Source organism: Botrytis deweyae (genome assembly GCF_014898535.1).
Source record: "Botrytis deweyae strain B1 chromosome Unknown BDEW_017, whole genome shotgun sequence".
In the NCBI taxonomy this organism is placed as follows: Eukaryota; Fungi; Ascomycota; class Leotiomycetes; order Helotiales; family Sclerotiniaceae; genus Botrytis; species Botrytis deweyae.
The window spans coordinates 171720-187147 of record NW_024066224.1 but is presented as its reverse complement, the minus strand read 5'-3'; the positions used below and the strand labels follow the sequence as shown (position 1 = coordinate 187147).

At 41.8% G+C, this 15428-nt stretch overlaps 4 protein-coding genes across 4 annotated transcripts; 2 read left to right on the top strand and 2 right to left on the bottom strand.

Moving 5' to 3' along the window:
- Positions 1-1009: 1009 nt before the first annotated feature.
- On the bottom strand, positions 1010-2865 carry EAE98_007294 (uncharacterized protein). The gene is made up of 2 exons (XM_038954917.1): positions 2266-2865; positions 1010-2215 (listed from the first exon to the last, which is right to left on the bottom strand). The coding sequence occupies exons 1-2, from the start codon at positions 2786-2788 to the stop codon at positions 1185-1187; spliced, it is 1554 nt and encodes a 517-aa protein (XP_038808567.1). The 5' UTR covers positions 2789-2865; the 3' UTR covers positions 1010-1184.
- A 270-nt stretch (positions 2866-3135) lies between these two features.
- On the top strand, positions 3136-4614 carry EAE98_007293 (uncharacterized protein; the record flags this gene model as incomplete). The annotated part of the gene is made up of 1 exon (XM_038954916.1): positions 3136-4614. One exon carries the CDS (start codon positions 3136-3138, stop codon positions 4612-4614), a length of 1479 nt encoding a protein of 492 aa, XP_038808566.1.
- Positions 4615-4939: 325 nt separating this feature from the next.
- EAE98_007292 (uncharacterized protein) lies at positions 4940-9958 on the top strand. The gene is made up of 2 exons (XM_038954915.1): positions 4940-5297; positions 5360-9958. The coding sequence occupies exons 1-2, from the start codon at positions 5261-5263 to the stop codon at positions 9874-9876; spliced, it is 4554 nt and encodes a 1517-aa protein (XP_038808565.1). The 5' UTR covers positions 4940-5260; the 3' UTR covers positions 9877-9958.
- Positions 9959-11994: 2036 nt separating this feature from the next.
- EAE98_007291 (uncharacterized protein) lies at positions 11995-13979 on the bottom strand (the record flags this gene model as incomplete). Its single annotated transcript, XM_038954914.1, has 2 exons — positions 12871-13979; positions 11995-12737 (listed from the first exon to the last, which is right to left on the bottom strand). Exons 1-2 carry the CDS (start codon positions 13595-13597, stop codon positions 11995-11997), a joined length of 1470 nt encoding a protein of 489 aa, XP_038808564.1. The 5' UTR covers positions 13598-13979.
- Positions 13980-15428: the final 1449 nt, after the last annotated feature.

Sequence of the window (15428 nt, the reverse complement as noted above, 5' to 3'; positions counted from 1 at the left end):
AATAACTTTTCGTCGTTGGTATGGAAAACCAACCACTCGAGTTGTTTTGATGTTTGTACAAATCGTCAAGAATCCAACGACGTTAGGATCTCAGGCGGTATCGATAAGGGTGGCTTAGGCTCCTTCAGAGTAAGCTATGCCCTAAAAGTTGAATGATGGGCGATTAGAGTTTGAATCACATGTAATTAAATAAAGTTGATCATCAGGTCTTCTTGGACTCAGTATGGTTAGTAAGGGATTTATTAGTAGGCAGAGAGAGACAATTCACGGGTGGATGATGAATCACCAGTTGTTTAAGGATTTGATGCGATGGCAGTGAGTGTTTGTAGGCAACGAAGGAAGGAAGTGATTAAGTGAAATACGTAAGTAAGTACTAGGTAGCTATTCAGGACGAGGTATCTCACAGCATGGCAATGTTGAGCGAGCTCGGTTTCTTCGGTGGCGTGTCTTGTTGTGGGGGAAACCTACCTAAGTATCTACTGGGTATCTCTATCTTGACTGGTGGACCTATCCTATCTATCTATTATCGTATCGAGGAGATCACAATGCGACGATCTGATTCTCTTTAAGTGGGTAATATGACAACATAATACAGTAAGTCACAATCGAAGGAGCTGGGGAAACAGTCTCTCTAGGTGTGAAAATGATTGTAACATTGGCTATTTTATTGAGAAATATATGTATCATATGTATTTATATTCGATTCCTTTGTCTTGATTACTTCATAGATACCTAGTAGGTAGGCACGATGTAGATACCTAGTAGGTACTAGATAGGCATTATCAGGAGTTGGACTCAGACATATTCCATGCATCCATCTATCTACCAGTTATCGTAGGTAGGTAGGTATTTACGACTCCATAACCCAGACAATTCTACGATAATCGAGCGCAGCGAGGACGGGGGTTTGGGGGCTTGCCCCCATAAAAGAACATATAAAAAAGGTTATCACCCAATAGTAATAAATCTCGAAGAATAACAAATTATCATAAATTGCCCAAAATATCATACCAGGCAGGTATTCATTTTGATAAGGATGAACGGATCGGTTGCTTCATTAAATTCTTCTATAACTTCGCTTTAATAACGCTCAATATAAATCCATCGTTGAACCCCCAAAGTACTCATCATACTATACAATATTCAAACAAGACCTAACTTATCATTCAAGTAAAATGCGTCCATCACATCCAAAGACACAGTTTCCCTGATGCCGTACCACCTGCAACCCAGTCCTTTGTAGGGTGGAATTGTGCAGCAGCTGGAACCGCTGTTATGAGACCATCACCCCCCAATTGCGCTAATTGTTCTCCATCGGCTGAATAAACATCACAAAACCTATTCATATTGCCAATCACAAATTTCTGAATTCCATCTTCAGGTTTCTCTTGCCAGTGAGGCTTTAAGATAGTCACCCACCGTCCAGTTTGGTTATTGTGCTTGATAATAGTCGTAGGTTTCATCGCTTCATCATCGAGTGAATGACCTGCCTTGAAAGAGCCGACATCGAGGAATGAATGAATCTTAATAGTATCATCATATGAAGAAGTTGCAACATGACCAGCAGGGGACCATGAAGCATGAGATACCGAAAGCCTAGACTCATGCTCACCAAGTAAAACTGGGTGTCTTGAATCACCTGTCCCTGTAATTTTCCGTAAATCCCAAATTTTCAGCATTCTATCTAATGATGCCGTAGCCACCAAATGAGGATGCAATGGATGAAGAGAGAATCCGCCTATTTTTTTATCAGAAAGGTACCAAATTTCACTTTTGGATGGAGTCCGCATATCATGGCGTCCAAATCGACCGTCCAGAGTAGAAAAGCACAATAGATTCGGATCAGTGGATGGTATGGCAATGCTAGATATAGGGATATCTTCATCTAGAGAATCTGGGGCAAATGCCTCAACAGCTACCCCTTTCTGTAGGTCTAGTTTTCGCACTGAAGAGTCATATGAAGCCGAATATAGCGAATTTCCGTCTGCGCCAAACACGAAAGAAGAGATTGACCTAGAATGTATCTTGAAGGCAGTAATGGCTGGCTCTGAGTCCTCTTCGTCGTCGTCGTCGTCTTCTGTTTTCACTCCAGGACCTTGTTGTGAAGCATCGAACAGTCCAACGTTTCCCAGTTTATCTCCAGCAAATATTAAAGGCTTGTCTACTGTTGGATGAAATCCTAGAGCGTATATTCTTTCGGGTGTAATTTTAATTTCTGGAGACTGAGTTAGCACTAGAATATTCCTTGAAAGAACCAAGTCTTACGATTGGGCTCATAAGGTTCATATAGTTGTAACCCGCTCATCTTCTCCCTCAAAGCCTTCAACCCTTCATCTGTTGTCTCTTTGATATCATCTTCGGTGAAGGTTCTCAAATTCGGCTGAGCGCCACGCATGACTCCAGATAGAAATCCATTCTCTTGCTTCCATTTCTTTCCCTCAACAATAATATCATTGACATTTATATCTCCTGCGACTCGCTGCCTCTTAGCTTGTGAAACCTCCTTCGCAAATTCTTGTTCAACCTCTGCTTTGCGCTTAGCAGTCTCACTATCAGCTTCAATACCAGCCAGACGTGAACTTGTACGGGTTGGTCTAGGGGCTTCTTTTTTTATGGGAGTTGCTCTCTTTCTAGGGGTTGCTGATTTTGGTTTTGGTGGTGGTTTTGGGACGATTTTCTGTGCTGTTGTACTAAGGTCTTTTAACATTGCTTGATTTGCCGCAATATTTTCGAGTCTTCGGCGCTCGAAGGCACTCATCTCTGGCTTTTCCTTTCTGTTTGGAGCCATGTTGTGGATTTTTCTTGTGGATTGTTGGTCTGAGAAGACTCAATGGCAGAATGGAGGGTTTACCAAACAATGCAGGGTCAATTTAATTCATGAAGTCATTTCAATTAACGCGTCTCTCTCAATTGATGAAACCGCGTCGCGATCGATTTAAAATAGTCCGTGCCCAATTTTTCGTCCATAGAAAACTTGCGGAAAAATTATGAGGGGTGGAATAGAAATTCGAATGTTCGAGCGTTCAATATTTTCCTTTCTTTAAGCAACTGCGAGATCCATCATCAGGCATTAAAAGCTGGATTCAAATCTTGACCTATTGATCGCATAAGTTGCTTTATGTGCAATAACCAGTCATGGCATCCATAAAAGTCGTTGAAGCTTTTCCAATTGCATATTCAACTATGTCCTCCACAATGATGCCATTTTTATACCAAACTAGGACAATCGCAGGCCTACATAGGTCTATTTACAGTAAAAAATATCGAAGCAGGGTTTTACCTTTGATTCAGGGAGCAAACTTTCACACCTCTTTACCTCGAGTCAAATACGAATCGCAAAACGGAAATTATGATGGCGAGGATGACACTGGGCCTCAAATCAGGAGGAGGGCTACTTCTTCTAGGGGTGGTCATTCTCATAGATCTAGATTTCGTCCAAGGATGGTCGCCGATGAGTACAAATTCAATCTCGAAAAGAGTGAACTGGAATCGGAAGGCAACATCGCACAGTCCGGGGACATTGGCTTTGAGGACGATGACCAAACCTTGATAGAATATGGCACAGAAATCGATGCATTGGCAAGTCCGCACTATCCGCAGCGCGAGTCCACGATTACAGATTCGGAAAGGCACACGTTCAATCGTATATTCACAGATATTTTCGCGCGAACTCAAAGGACGTCTTTGGAAGACATCGATGATGGCATGGAAGAAATGCCTCCAACAAACAGGGAAAATGCGCGCAACAAGCTTGACAATATAATGGAGCATTCACTATCAAACAAAAAACATCGAAGCAAGAAGGAACAAAAAGCCGAAATCAATAGATACCCACCAGCTCTTCGTGCCGCAGCTGCTAGAGCGATTGGTCTTGTTCTAGAAGAGGAACCAGAACCTACAATGGAAAATCCGGAACTAGAACTTGATGCACAGGAACATTTGCGAGAACCTGAACGTCAACGAGTTGAGGGTTTGTTGCGCAATGCCAATACGGATTTTGAGCTCTGGGATGTTCTGGAAAAGGAAGTGTTCCCACTTGTTGCCAAAATGGGCCTAGCGGAGACAAAAGAGAGCCGAGATCAGCTGAGAAGAGGAATAGAAGACTCTGGCGTTCTTCCAGTTGAAGAGGATCCCACTGCTGCTAAAAACACCGAGCCTGAGATTTCTCCACTAGCATTGTATGGCCCCCTCTACCCATCGCACCTTCTCCTTGGCCTACGTCTGCTCGACCGAGGGTTCAGCAAACCCTCCCAGCTTTCTCTCTCTATCCTTCCACGGATCAAGTCTTTTGGTCTACTCTCCCATGTCTTGGGCGCCTCTACACCTCTTTACAATGAGCTTCTACGTGTTTACTGGATACGATACGACGACTTTCGAACTTGTATAGACTTACTAAACGAGATGGAACACGCGGGTCTCGAGTTTGATTCGGAGACGTATGAGATTGTTCATAGTATTCTAAAAATCAGGGCTTTCGTATGGAAGGGGGACGCAGGCCGGAATAAGATACCCATGTGGTCTTTGCCAGAGTTTCAAAGGTCTCGCCATCTTGAGTTTTGGCAGGAAAAGATTGGAAGAGTATTGAAAATGAAGGAGAAAGGAGGAATGGTTTAGGTCAATGAATTGAAAGAAATGGATGTGCACTATAATTATTCGTTACTGATCAGTCCACTCAAATAACTTGAATTTGTATTTCACACTTTTATCATTCCTCTTTCTGGCTCAAATTAAACACATGCTTCTGGTGGAAATGCTCTAATAAGATCTTATTGGTCGTGATAAAGTTATTTAGCTAGTGGCGCTGACTAAGAAACGCGGTCTCTTGATAAACAATGTTGAACCATGAGGTGAACTGTTTCCTTCTCACACGGAATGTATCGCAATTGCTCATTGTCTATCCATGAGTACAGATAACAGGTTCGATTCCGATTTTAAGGACAGGTAATATGATCTAGTTACCCTCTCCTGGGAATTCTCCTATGTAATTGATTTGTTGCTCTTGCATACACACACTGTCTTTACTGCTTTCTTTATGCAGAGCTAGTTCCAACCACCTACTGCAATCACTCTTTTGTCCTTTGTGTTTTGCAACCCCAATTGTCATTTCTGGAATTCCTAAACGTGGTGGAATTAAAGGCTGTCAGATATTTTTGGGCGCCTTCATGTATACCTGATGTATATCTAAGAAAATCAAATACTTTTCTTAACAGCAATCAAAAATTTCTTATGTTCTATTAGGCGCGCCTAAAACATTCAACATATGATGCCGCCCAGATGCTGGATACCAACAGAAGGAGGTGAGCTATTCCTCTTTTGTCAAATCCTCTGAAAGTGAAGTGAATACTGAGGAAATCATCAGAAACTTCATCTTCAACCTTGATAAACTCGATAGAAAGCTCTGCTAGCTCCATTTTGAGCCCTTCAAGTAATTTCAAAGCAGATACCGTCTCTCAACCTTCAACTACAGATGCCCGCAATCACTCACAACAGCATCAGAGCCTTCAATCTAGCAACTCTGGCTCAAGTTCTTTGCAAACAATGCCTCATTTTGACAGCTTCATCAGAGGTCAATCAAATTCGACTGATGATTCCGAATTATTACAACAACAAATTGTTGCAGGGCAGCTCATCCTCGACCAGATACCACCTACAGATACTGACAGACAAGTCGCAAGTCCATGCCAAATGAGTAGAGTTGGTACTATACGGCCAACCGAACTCATTTATCCTAAGTCACTGTACCATGGCTATGTCCCTCCTTTGCCTGCAAGCAAAGAGCATCAAGCATGCTCGGCTTTATTGCGGGAACTCAGGAACAAAGACATGACCGAGATGTCGTCGACGCAGGAAGATTTTGTGGAATTTGAGTTGGCCGAATTTTCGATTTACATGCCTGACACTGCTCTCTATGGGCATGAGCTGCGTGGTCTACAAGACCTTGCTAGTAAAATGGGCCATTCATGTTTCCTACTCGACGGTGTTCTCAGTGTCGGAAACTCTCGACACTATGTTCAAGGCGTACCATTCAAAGTATGCTCAATTGGAAATTACGGCGAAGAATTTGATGATGTTGATGGTGCTATATGGCTTCAGTCTGATCTCAACATAAGAACGAATATTTACTATCGACTTAAGAAGCCCGCATCGGAATATGCCCGTTTCCATCTTGGCTTTTCATGGTTGGCTAATCTGTCGAAGCATTTTGTCGACTACTCTTTAGCATGTCAGAAGCAAAAGAAGAAGGTATCGATCCACAACTTCCGGGCAGACTTTGCGCAGTGGTGCCAAAAGATACATACAGACTCATCAAAATTTCAATCTTGGTACCTCGAATATGGCCGAGATGATTTCAGACAAGCCATCTCAGCAAACATAAACTTTCTGTTCAAGGAATCGATGGGTGTAACGTCAAGACTTCGCTCATTGTATATCTGGGAGGAAACTTTGGAACTTACAAGCATTAAAGAATACCCGATCAAAGAGAATAAGACAATCGTCACGCCATACGTTTATGAATGCTTCAGTCACCTAAGATTTGGTCACCTACTCAAGCCTCTGATACCGACTATATTTGCAGAGAATTTAAAAGAACCAGAGGATCAATCACTATCGCTTTCGCCGAGAAAAACACGCATTGTTTGTGAATCCACTCTGCCATTCAAGCCTCAACATAAATTCTTCGCTGGTGGTAAAGCCAATCTGGGAGCCGGAATGAGCCAGAATGGGGGTGTGAAACGGCAGCAGATGCTTGATGCTATCAAAATTGGAGATGTATTATCAGTCACCAAGGATGGACCAAGTTCTGTGTGGAAAGACGAATCCAGCAAATGGAAAACAGAAGACGATTGTTGGTATTTCTATGTACAGATCAAGCATCAAAGTCCTCGTGGCAATTACTCTTTCGATGGTATTTGGCTTTATAAGCCTTCTGATACTAGTTGTGCAAAGATGAAGTATCCATATGCCAAAGAATTGTTTCTCAGTGACAACTGTACCTGTGGGTCTCGGGATTCCCGGATAACCCATGACGAAGTCATTGATATCATCCCTATAATCTGGCATGGTCTACCATCAGAAACAGACATCTTCATTCGTCAGACGTATCTCAACCACGAGAGTTTTGTAACATTAAAAGATTCACACAAAACATGTGAACATTTGCGAAAGTCCGATGAAGATTCACCATCGCCAGCCACGATTGTTGATCGCTTTCCTGTTGGACAGACGGTACTTACATTACCCCCTCGACGTGAGTCGAAAAACAATCTAGAGCCTTATGAGATTGTAGGATACGTAGAAGAAATCTCTAAGTTAAATGTCAGATTGAGGAGACTCATGAGAAGATCGGAGATTGATCATACTGTGTCTTGTAGACCAAATGAGCTTGTATACACTAATGCAATAGATACAATGTCAGCGCATAAACTCGAAAGAACTTGTCTTGTACGATTTTATACTGAGAAGCAAGTCTCAAGTGGCAATGTTCCAGCACCTTACTGTAGAGATGGAGGCTCGAATGCCTTCATCATTACGAAGCGATTATGTGAGGATAATCAGACACTGATACCAATAGAAAGTGATACACCCCAAAGCCTTATTCAAGGTTTTGATCCCGAAGCACCGCTGAAACGAAGAGTTTTGAATGGACTCGATCTCTTCTGTGGTGGTGGCAATTTCGGCCGTGGGTTGGAAGAGAGCGGTGTATTGCATAACAAATGGGCTGTCGATTTGTTCTCAGCTGCAGTGCAAACATATGCTGCTAATTTAAAGAACCCTGGGGAAACCGACATATACTTTGGTTCAGTCAACGATTTACTAGCAGAGGCTTTTGTTGGCAACCCCCAATTACTCAAAATTCCTCTACCGGGCGATGTTGATGTCATCATGGCTGGTAGTCCTTGCCAAGGTTTTAGCAGAATGAATACGTACAAAGGCAATGATAAGAGTCTACGGAATCAATCCCTGGTCGCATCTGTTGCTGCCTATATTGATTTTTATCGTCCCAAGTACGGATTGCTAGAAAATGTCTTGAACATGGCTCAGAAAGGATTGGGACGAGACGAAGATGTTCTCTCTCAACTTATATGCGCCATCGTCGGTCTTGGATACCAGTTACAGCTTTTCTTACTCGATTCATGGAGTTTTGGTAGCTCCCAGTCACGAAGTCGAATATTTGTCTCATTTGCAGCCCCCGGTTGTGTTCCACTTAAGCATCCAGACCTTTCTCACTCACACCCGCCACACGTTGGCGAACGTGGGCTTGGTAAATTAGCAAATGGTCAATCATTTGGTAGTCGAGTTCATTGTCCCACTCCATTTCAGTATCGCACTGCTGAAAAATCTATAGCTGACCTTCCTTACATTGGAGATGGAGCGACTGGTCACTGCATAAAATATCCGGATCATGTTTCACCTATTACCTTGTCCAAAAAATATCGTTCACAAATCGCATGCATTCCGACTCATCCACGAGGTATGAGTTTTTCAAAGGCATGGAATGAGGGCAATGGTATAATGACTAAAGAAGAACGAGACATTTTTCCATATCTTGCCAAGTCAGGGAAAATTAGAGAAAGCGTTTTAAAAGGTTCTAGAGCCTGGGGAAGGATAAAGCCTCACGGACTATTTCCAACTGTACTGGTGGTAGTGAACATGGAGGATAGCCGCATGGGAACGATTTTGCATTGGGACCAACATAGACGCTTGACATTAATGGAACTCCGTCGTGCGCAAAGCTTTCCTGATGATGAGGTAATCATTGGTAAAAGAGGGGAACAAATCAAAATAATCGGGAATAGTGTTGATAGGACTGTTTCCATGGCATTGGGAATCTCTCTACGAAACGCTTGGCTAGAGTGTTCACCTGAAGTTGATATGCCTACAAGAATTGTGAGAACTCAAACATCTATAGTCGCCAGGGAGAGATCTTTGGAGATTCCAGGTAATACGGATTCTACTACTTTGGAAGTTATTCTAAGTCAACGTCCAAAAGTTAAACCATATGATTTGGAGGCGCGAAACGGTGTATCGAACGGTACTCTTGCGTTTTACTCGAGCTCATCGAACTCAGCTGGTTCAAGTGTGTCTGGTTTTGACGAATCGGGTTCAATTGATAGCATTCAAAAATTTCGAGGCGGCATGTCCAAAATACAAAAAAAGCGACAGTTGATTGACCATGCCAATGAACCCGCTCGTAAATCTCCAAAGCTGAGCTCAGCAGGGAATCTTTCATCAAGATCAAGAGAATCTGTTGCAAATTCAACCTTCAATTCCAATACGCTTTTGAAGTCCAACTTTGCAAAACGTTCCGGTCCGAGAAATATTGCCACACCAAAAAGTGTTTCTCCCGATTTATATTCAGCATCACCTCCTCCGCAAATCAATTCTCCCTATCAAACAGACACGCCTAATATAACGAATCATTCAAACAAGCATTCATTTTTTCCACAAGACAATCCTGTCACAATAGATGGCAATGATGACGACTACGAAGATACCATCTGGGTAGATTCCGGACCACGCGCCTCAACTCTTCTCCATCGAACCCCTCATTCCCGCACCACTACATCCAAAATTTCTAGGATTCTCAATACCTCCTCATCAAAATCTTCACAACGAAAAAAACGCTCTCAATTCATCGATCTTACGAAATCCGACAGCGAAGATCAAGCTCCTGTGCCACGATCCTCGTTCCAGATAGTAATTCCGGCTCCTGTGAAAATAAAAGAACATGATGATTCTTTGTATTCGGATTTTCGTACACGAGAGAGTAGACTCGGATCTGGAATAGGGAATAGTTATGTAGCGGTGGATAATAGTCAGTTTGATGCGTATGCGCAAACTAAGCGCACGATGGAGAATATGGATGATAGGTAGGATGGTATGGTATGGTGGGGGTGAAGATGGAGGGGGGGGAATTTAGAGAGGGGTAGAGGGAATAGAAGGGAAGGGCAATATGGGAGAGGAATGGAAAAGGGCTATCTCAATTGTAATAAAAGCACTGTTGGAAATTGTACATAGAGGGAGGATGAGAGTATTACTTTGAGCTCGCATCCATCATATCATCGGGTAATAGGTTTTATTAGATCGCATTGGATTTTGAGGGCGTTACATCTTGTTTGATTTAATAACGATGTAAAGTATTTAGGTACAGTACTAGGGCACAGATAGTAGCCGATCACCTAAATCACACCAAAAAATAGCGATTTACTATGTTTTGAATATTATATTATTAATATTTATAATAGGTTTTTTAAATTGGATTTATATATATATATTATCTATATAGTAATAATTTATAATTTTAATTTTTTTGTATTCTTATATAATTTATTAAATCATAAATCTGCTATTAAAATAATAACTTATAAGAATTCTTTAGATTTCGCTTATTTTATTAGTAAGTTCTAAAATTCCTCAACTATTATATTTCAAATCTATATAATATAATCAATAAACATTTCAAAAATAAATTGTTCATTTTTCTGAAATCTGTTATTGAAAATGAGTAAGATTGTAGAAATATATATTACAAATTTATATTCAATTGTATTAAAGTTTATTAGTTTTAATAATGAATTTTGGTGTGATTTAGGTGATCGGCTACTATCTGTGCCCGGTAACTGTATCTAGGGATTTTCGTAATTTGATTGTATTAATATTATCTTATTTCTATATAGTCTTTCCCATGCGATCTCAAGACTGGAATTCAAAGCGTTCGCTTGAGTGAGTCACTTAGACTTTATACTTTATTCGCTACTTTCTACTTCTACTTTCTACTCCTCTATGTTTCTTACTTTCTTTGGGTACTCTTTCTCTCGACTCTCTACTTCTATTTTCTACTCTCTACTTTCTACTCTCTACTCTCTACTCTCTAGCTCTACTCTCTACTCTCTATTTTCTACTTCTCAATTCTAATTCCCAATTCCCAATTCCAATTCCCATCCCAATTCCCAATTCCCTATTTTGAAATAAATAACCTTAACCTATCTTAACCTACCCTACCCTATTCTACTTACTATCTAATCAATATCTACTCCTACTCCCTACTCCCTACTCCCTACTCCCTACTCCCTACTCCCTATTCCTAGTCCCTACTCCCTACTCCCTACCTACTCCCTACCTACTCCCTACCTACTCCCTACTCCCTACTCCCTATTCCCTACTTACTCTCTACCTACTCCCCAATCAATCAATCCAAAAATCAATCCAAAAATCAATCCAAAAATCAATCAAAAATCAATCAAAAATTCAATCCAAAAATCAATCAAAAAATCCAAACAAGAACAACCTATAAATTTTAAATCTTCCTTTCCTACCTACCTACCTACCTACCTACCTATCTACCTATCTAGATATTCACAAAACCCAAATCCATTTATTCAAAATCAAATCAAATCAAATCAAATCAAATGCTCAATTCGCAAATTCGCAAATTCGAAATTCGATTTCATCCTATCCTATCCTATCCTATCTGGTATATTCTTCATCCCATCCCATCCCATCCCATTCCATCTCCTAAATATTTACTTAACAAAACTTCCAAATCTCAATCCCAAACCAACCCCCCCCCCTCCCTCTGCCTCTCCCTACCCACCCAAATATAAATATAAAAACAAGGTTTGAATCACAAGTACGACATAGAATAGATATCTCAATGAACATCTCGAATGTATAAATAAAATAAGTACTATTAGGGTATGTATGATATGTTGCTATTTTAACACGGATATAAGACAAGATATAAGACACCCCGGAACCCATGGTTCATTCCAATCCATTCAACCGATGCTGCAAAAAAAAAAAACGAAAAAAAAAAAACTCCAAGATTATCAGCGAACCCACCAAAACCCACCCCTCTCAACCCATCAGAAATGACAAAAGAAATGTGTAAGGATTGGAAATCAAGTAAATAAGTTTCGAAAGCTTTTAAAATAATTCGTGAAGTCGTTAAGTTGTAGGTGGTATATGTTTTGTAGGCGAGTAGGGGGTTGATCACTTGGCCTCCCCAATAATATCGGTAGGACCAATTTCTTCCCCGGTCAAGATCCGATTGATCTCATCATATGTGTCTTCGAATTCATCCTCGGGGATGACATCGACTTCGATATGGGAGAAGGGCGATTTTCTATCTCCCGTTCGCTCTTCCTCATCCGTGGAGTCAAAGGCGAATCTTTCTGGCGCGGGTAGATCCGTCTTTCTACTATCTCTTGAGCTTGATCTTGATCTCGATCTGTCCCTCCTCTCCTCTTTCTCCTCACTCCTATTCCTTCCCCCAATCTTCCCCGCTCCCACACCCCTGAACATCCCCTCCATAATCTTCCTCTCCACCTCTTCCTTCTCCTCACTCATCTCCAATAAACTCCTTCTCTTTCCCCTTCCCTCAATCTTGCCATCCAGAAAACATTCCCGTGGTACATCCCCCAATGGTTTCCAAATATCGTAATCCCTAACCACCCCTTCCAACCTTCTATGCCCCTCATCCGGATCCTGCAGCATTTCCATGCCCATAACATCTATAAACCCCTGCCGACTCAACATCGGCATATTAGCACCGAGCGAAATCGATCTCCGAATGCGTTCTCCCGCCGTAGGAGACGGCGACGGAGGCGGAAGATTCGACGCATGGCGTACCGAAAGCGTGTGAGAAATGTCATGCGTTTTGAAGAAAATACCCAACTCGAGGTCGGCGATCTCTTGATTTTGAGGTCCCCCGGTTGTGTAAAGTGTTTTTTGCCCTAAATAATCATATCCATATTAGTTTTTATCCTTCAACAAGTAAAAATAAATCACAAGAACCACTTAACTCTGGACCCCTTCCACCCAAAGGGTCCAAACAAAGAGGTTTGAGTAAAGTATAAAAAAACCTACAAATATTATTCTCCATCCCCACCCCCTGCATCTCCAAAAACGCACTCCACACCTCTGGACTCAATTCATTCGTGCCCTCCACATCCAAACACAAAAACATGGTCGTCATTAAATCCACAAAAATCGCATTGAATGCACCGTCCTTTTGGAAAAAGGGACTCCATTCCGATGGCATTGGGGGCGCCAGCGAGGCGTACGGATTGGTAAAGGCTTCCAATTTTATTTTCCCCTCCAACGATCCCTCAAAAGATTGCGCGGGTAAATCCGGTCGTAATTTGGTGAGGGGTGAATCTGAATAACTTATGTTGTGATTGCTAAAGCCGTCGTCATTCGGAGGTGGTTGAATGGAAAGGAGATCTCTTGGGCCCCCGCTCGAACTTTTCGGTTTCTTATTCGGTTTCACGATGTCCCACAGCGCCCCCCAATTGGCGGTTGGGAGTTCGACTTTTTTGGGCGGGGGATTGGGGGCGGTGATGTTGGTGAGGGTATCTTTTCGCGGCGGGAGAAGCGGGAGGGGACGAGGAGGAACTGGGGGAGGAACAGTGGGGGAGCTGGTCCCGCTCGTTTTGATGATGGCGGTGGGATGGCTGAGGAGATGTGTACGTGAAGTCTTTTGGATGGCGAAACAGTTGGTGCAGAGATTGTAATCGGTGCAGGTTTGGCATTGAATGCGAGCCCGGTCGGGACGGATGGGCTCTGTACAACTGGAACATTCATAGAGAGACATTATTTTGTTGTTCTTACTGGGTTTGCGGATGGATGGATGGATTGGATGGATATCCGAGGATTAATCCCCTGAAGATTGGTTGGATTTTGTTTTGATTTGTATGTGGTGTAAGTTGTGGGTAGGATGAGAGGAAGAGAAAGAGGAAGAGGAAGAGAAAGAGAAAGAGAGAGAGAATTTGATTTTAAAGTAAGTAAGTAGTCGTCGTAGTAATCAAGATGCGAATAATTTCCTATCAAATCCAGATGTTTGGTAGGGAGAAGGGCTCTTTACATATAGTAAGTAATATGTGGTAGTCGGATATTGAAGCTTTGAGTTTAGAGCGACCGGGACTTGGGACTTGAAGCTCTAGAATCTATGGTGTTTTGGGGTTAAGGTGGCTCGGGTGGTAAGGCTCTTGCTTGTGGCGGGTGGGAGGGGGTGGGAAGTGGTGGGAAGTGGTAGTGCGTGGTAGTAAGTGGTAGTAAGTGGTAGTCAGTCGTAGCAAATCGTAGCAAATCGTCTTCATTCGTAATAACAAATCGTGATAAATCGTGATAAATCGTAGCAAGCAGTCTCGAGACAATGTTTGAGAGTTTCAGAAACGTCTTGAAAGTGCTCGAGATATAATTACACTTAGCACAGGATGGCACCGGATGGCATAGTATGATACCGCAACGCATGGCAATTTTATTCGCATTGATGTTGGAATTAATGATCAGATCATTGACCCCTTAGGGGATTTTGTTCACTGAAACTCTATTCTGGAACAATGAATAGAACAAAGGCTTAATTCTGAACATGCCGAGGCTAAGAAGGATGAAGTGAAGCTTGAGATGGATAACACAACACACACACACACACATTTGGTGGGAAGGGTAGATGTTCAATCCAGAGAGATGCATTCAGAGATAGATGTTCAGAGATATTCAGAGATATTCAGTTCGATCCAAGTTGACAGATTGGTTTCTGATGGGATGGAATAATCAACCCTCGAAGTTTGAGAATAATTATGATATATAGCACAAAAGGTAGAGTAGAGGGTAGGTACTACATTATATAAAATAAAGTTCTTGATGAATTATAATATAATACATGATATATAACATATAATATACAATACATATATACACACACATATATATATTAACAAAAAGGCATATCGATACTCATCACTGTATTCTATCTCTATCTGTATTAATAATTCCTAGATATATCAACCAGAGTAACCAGTGAGAAGTAACCACGAACCACGAACCACGAACCACAAACCACGAACCACAAACCACTACTCGACTACATCTACCAAGTCCAGTCACTCACTACCTACCTCTATGGTCCATCGTAAACTCCACACTCATTACATCCAACGTTTCCTCCTTCCTTCAAATTCACCTCAGACATTCCACTCAGACATTCTCTCTCAGACATTCCTTCCACCACACAACTAAACCTCATGAATATAGATAGTTCCATGAATTGATCCAGTGTCTAATCGCCAATTTCCAAATTTCCTTCTTCCGTCTTCTCTGGGGATTCTATGACAACATCATTGTTTATCAATTCTCCATCAATGCATGTTTTGCCTCGGGGTTTAAAAAGAGAGTTTGTTGGAGATTCAGATTATCGATAAACTCGAGAAAGTACACTATCGATTTGAACTGGCGTACCGTTGAGCGGAGGGTTGTCTCGCGGTAGATTGAGTGTTTGTGTGTGCAGTGATTTCAAGGCCAACAACACTTTCTCCAATTCCAATTTCAATTCTTCCAATAGTATTGTCGTCTTGATTGTTTTCGATATAGCTTGGAAGGCGTGAGATAAGGCTTTGTGATGTGGTAGGTGTACCCTCTGCATT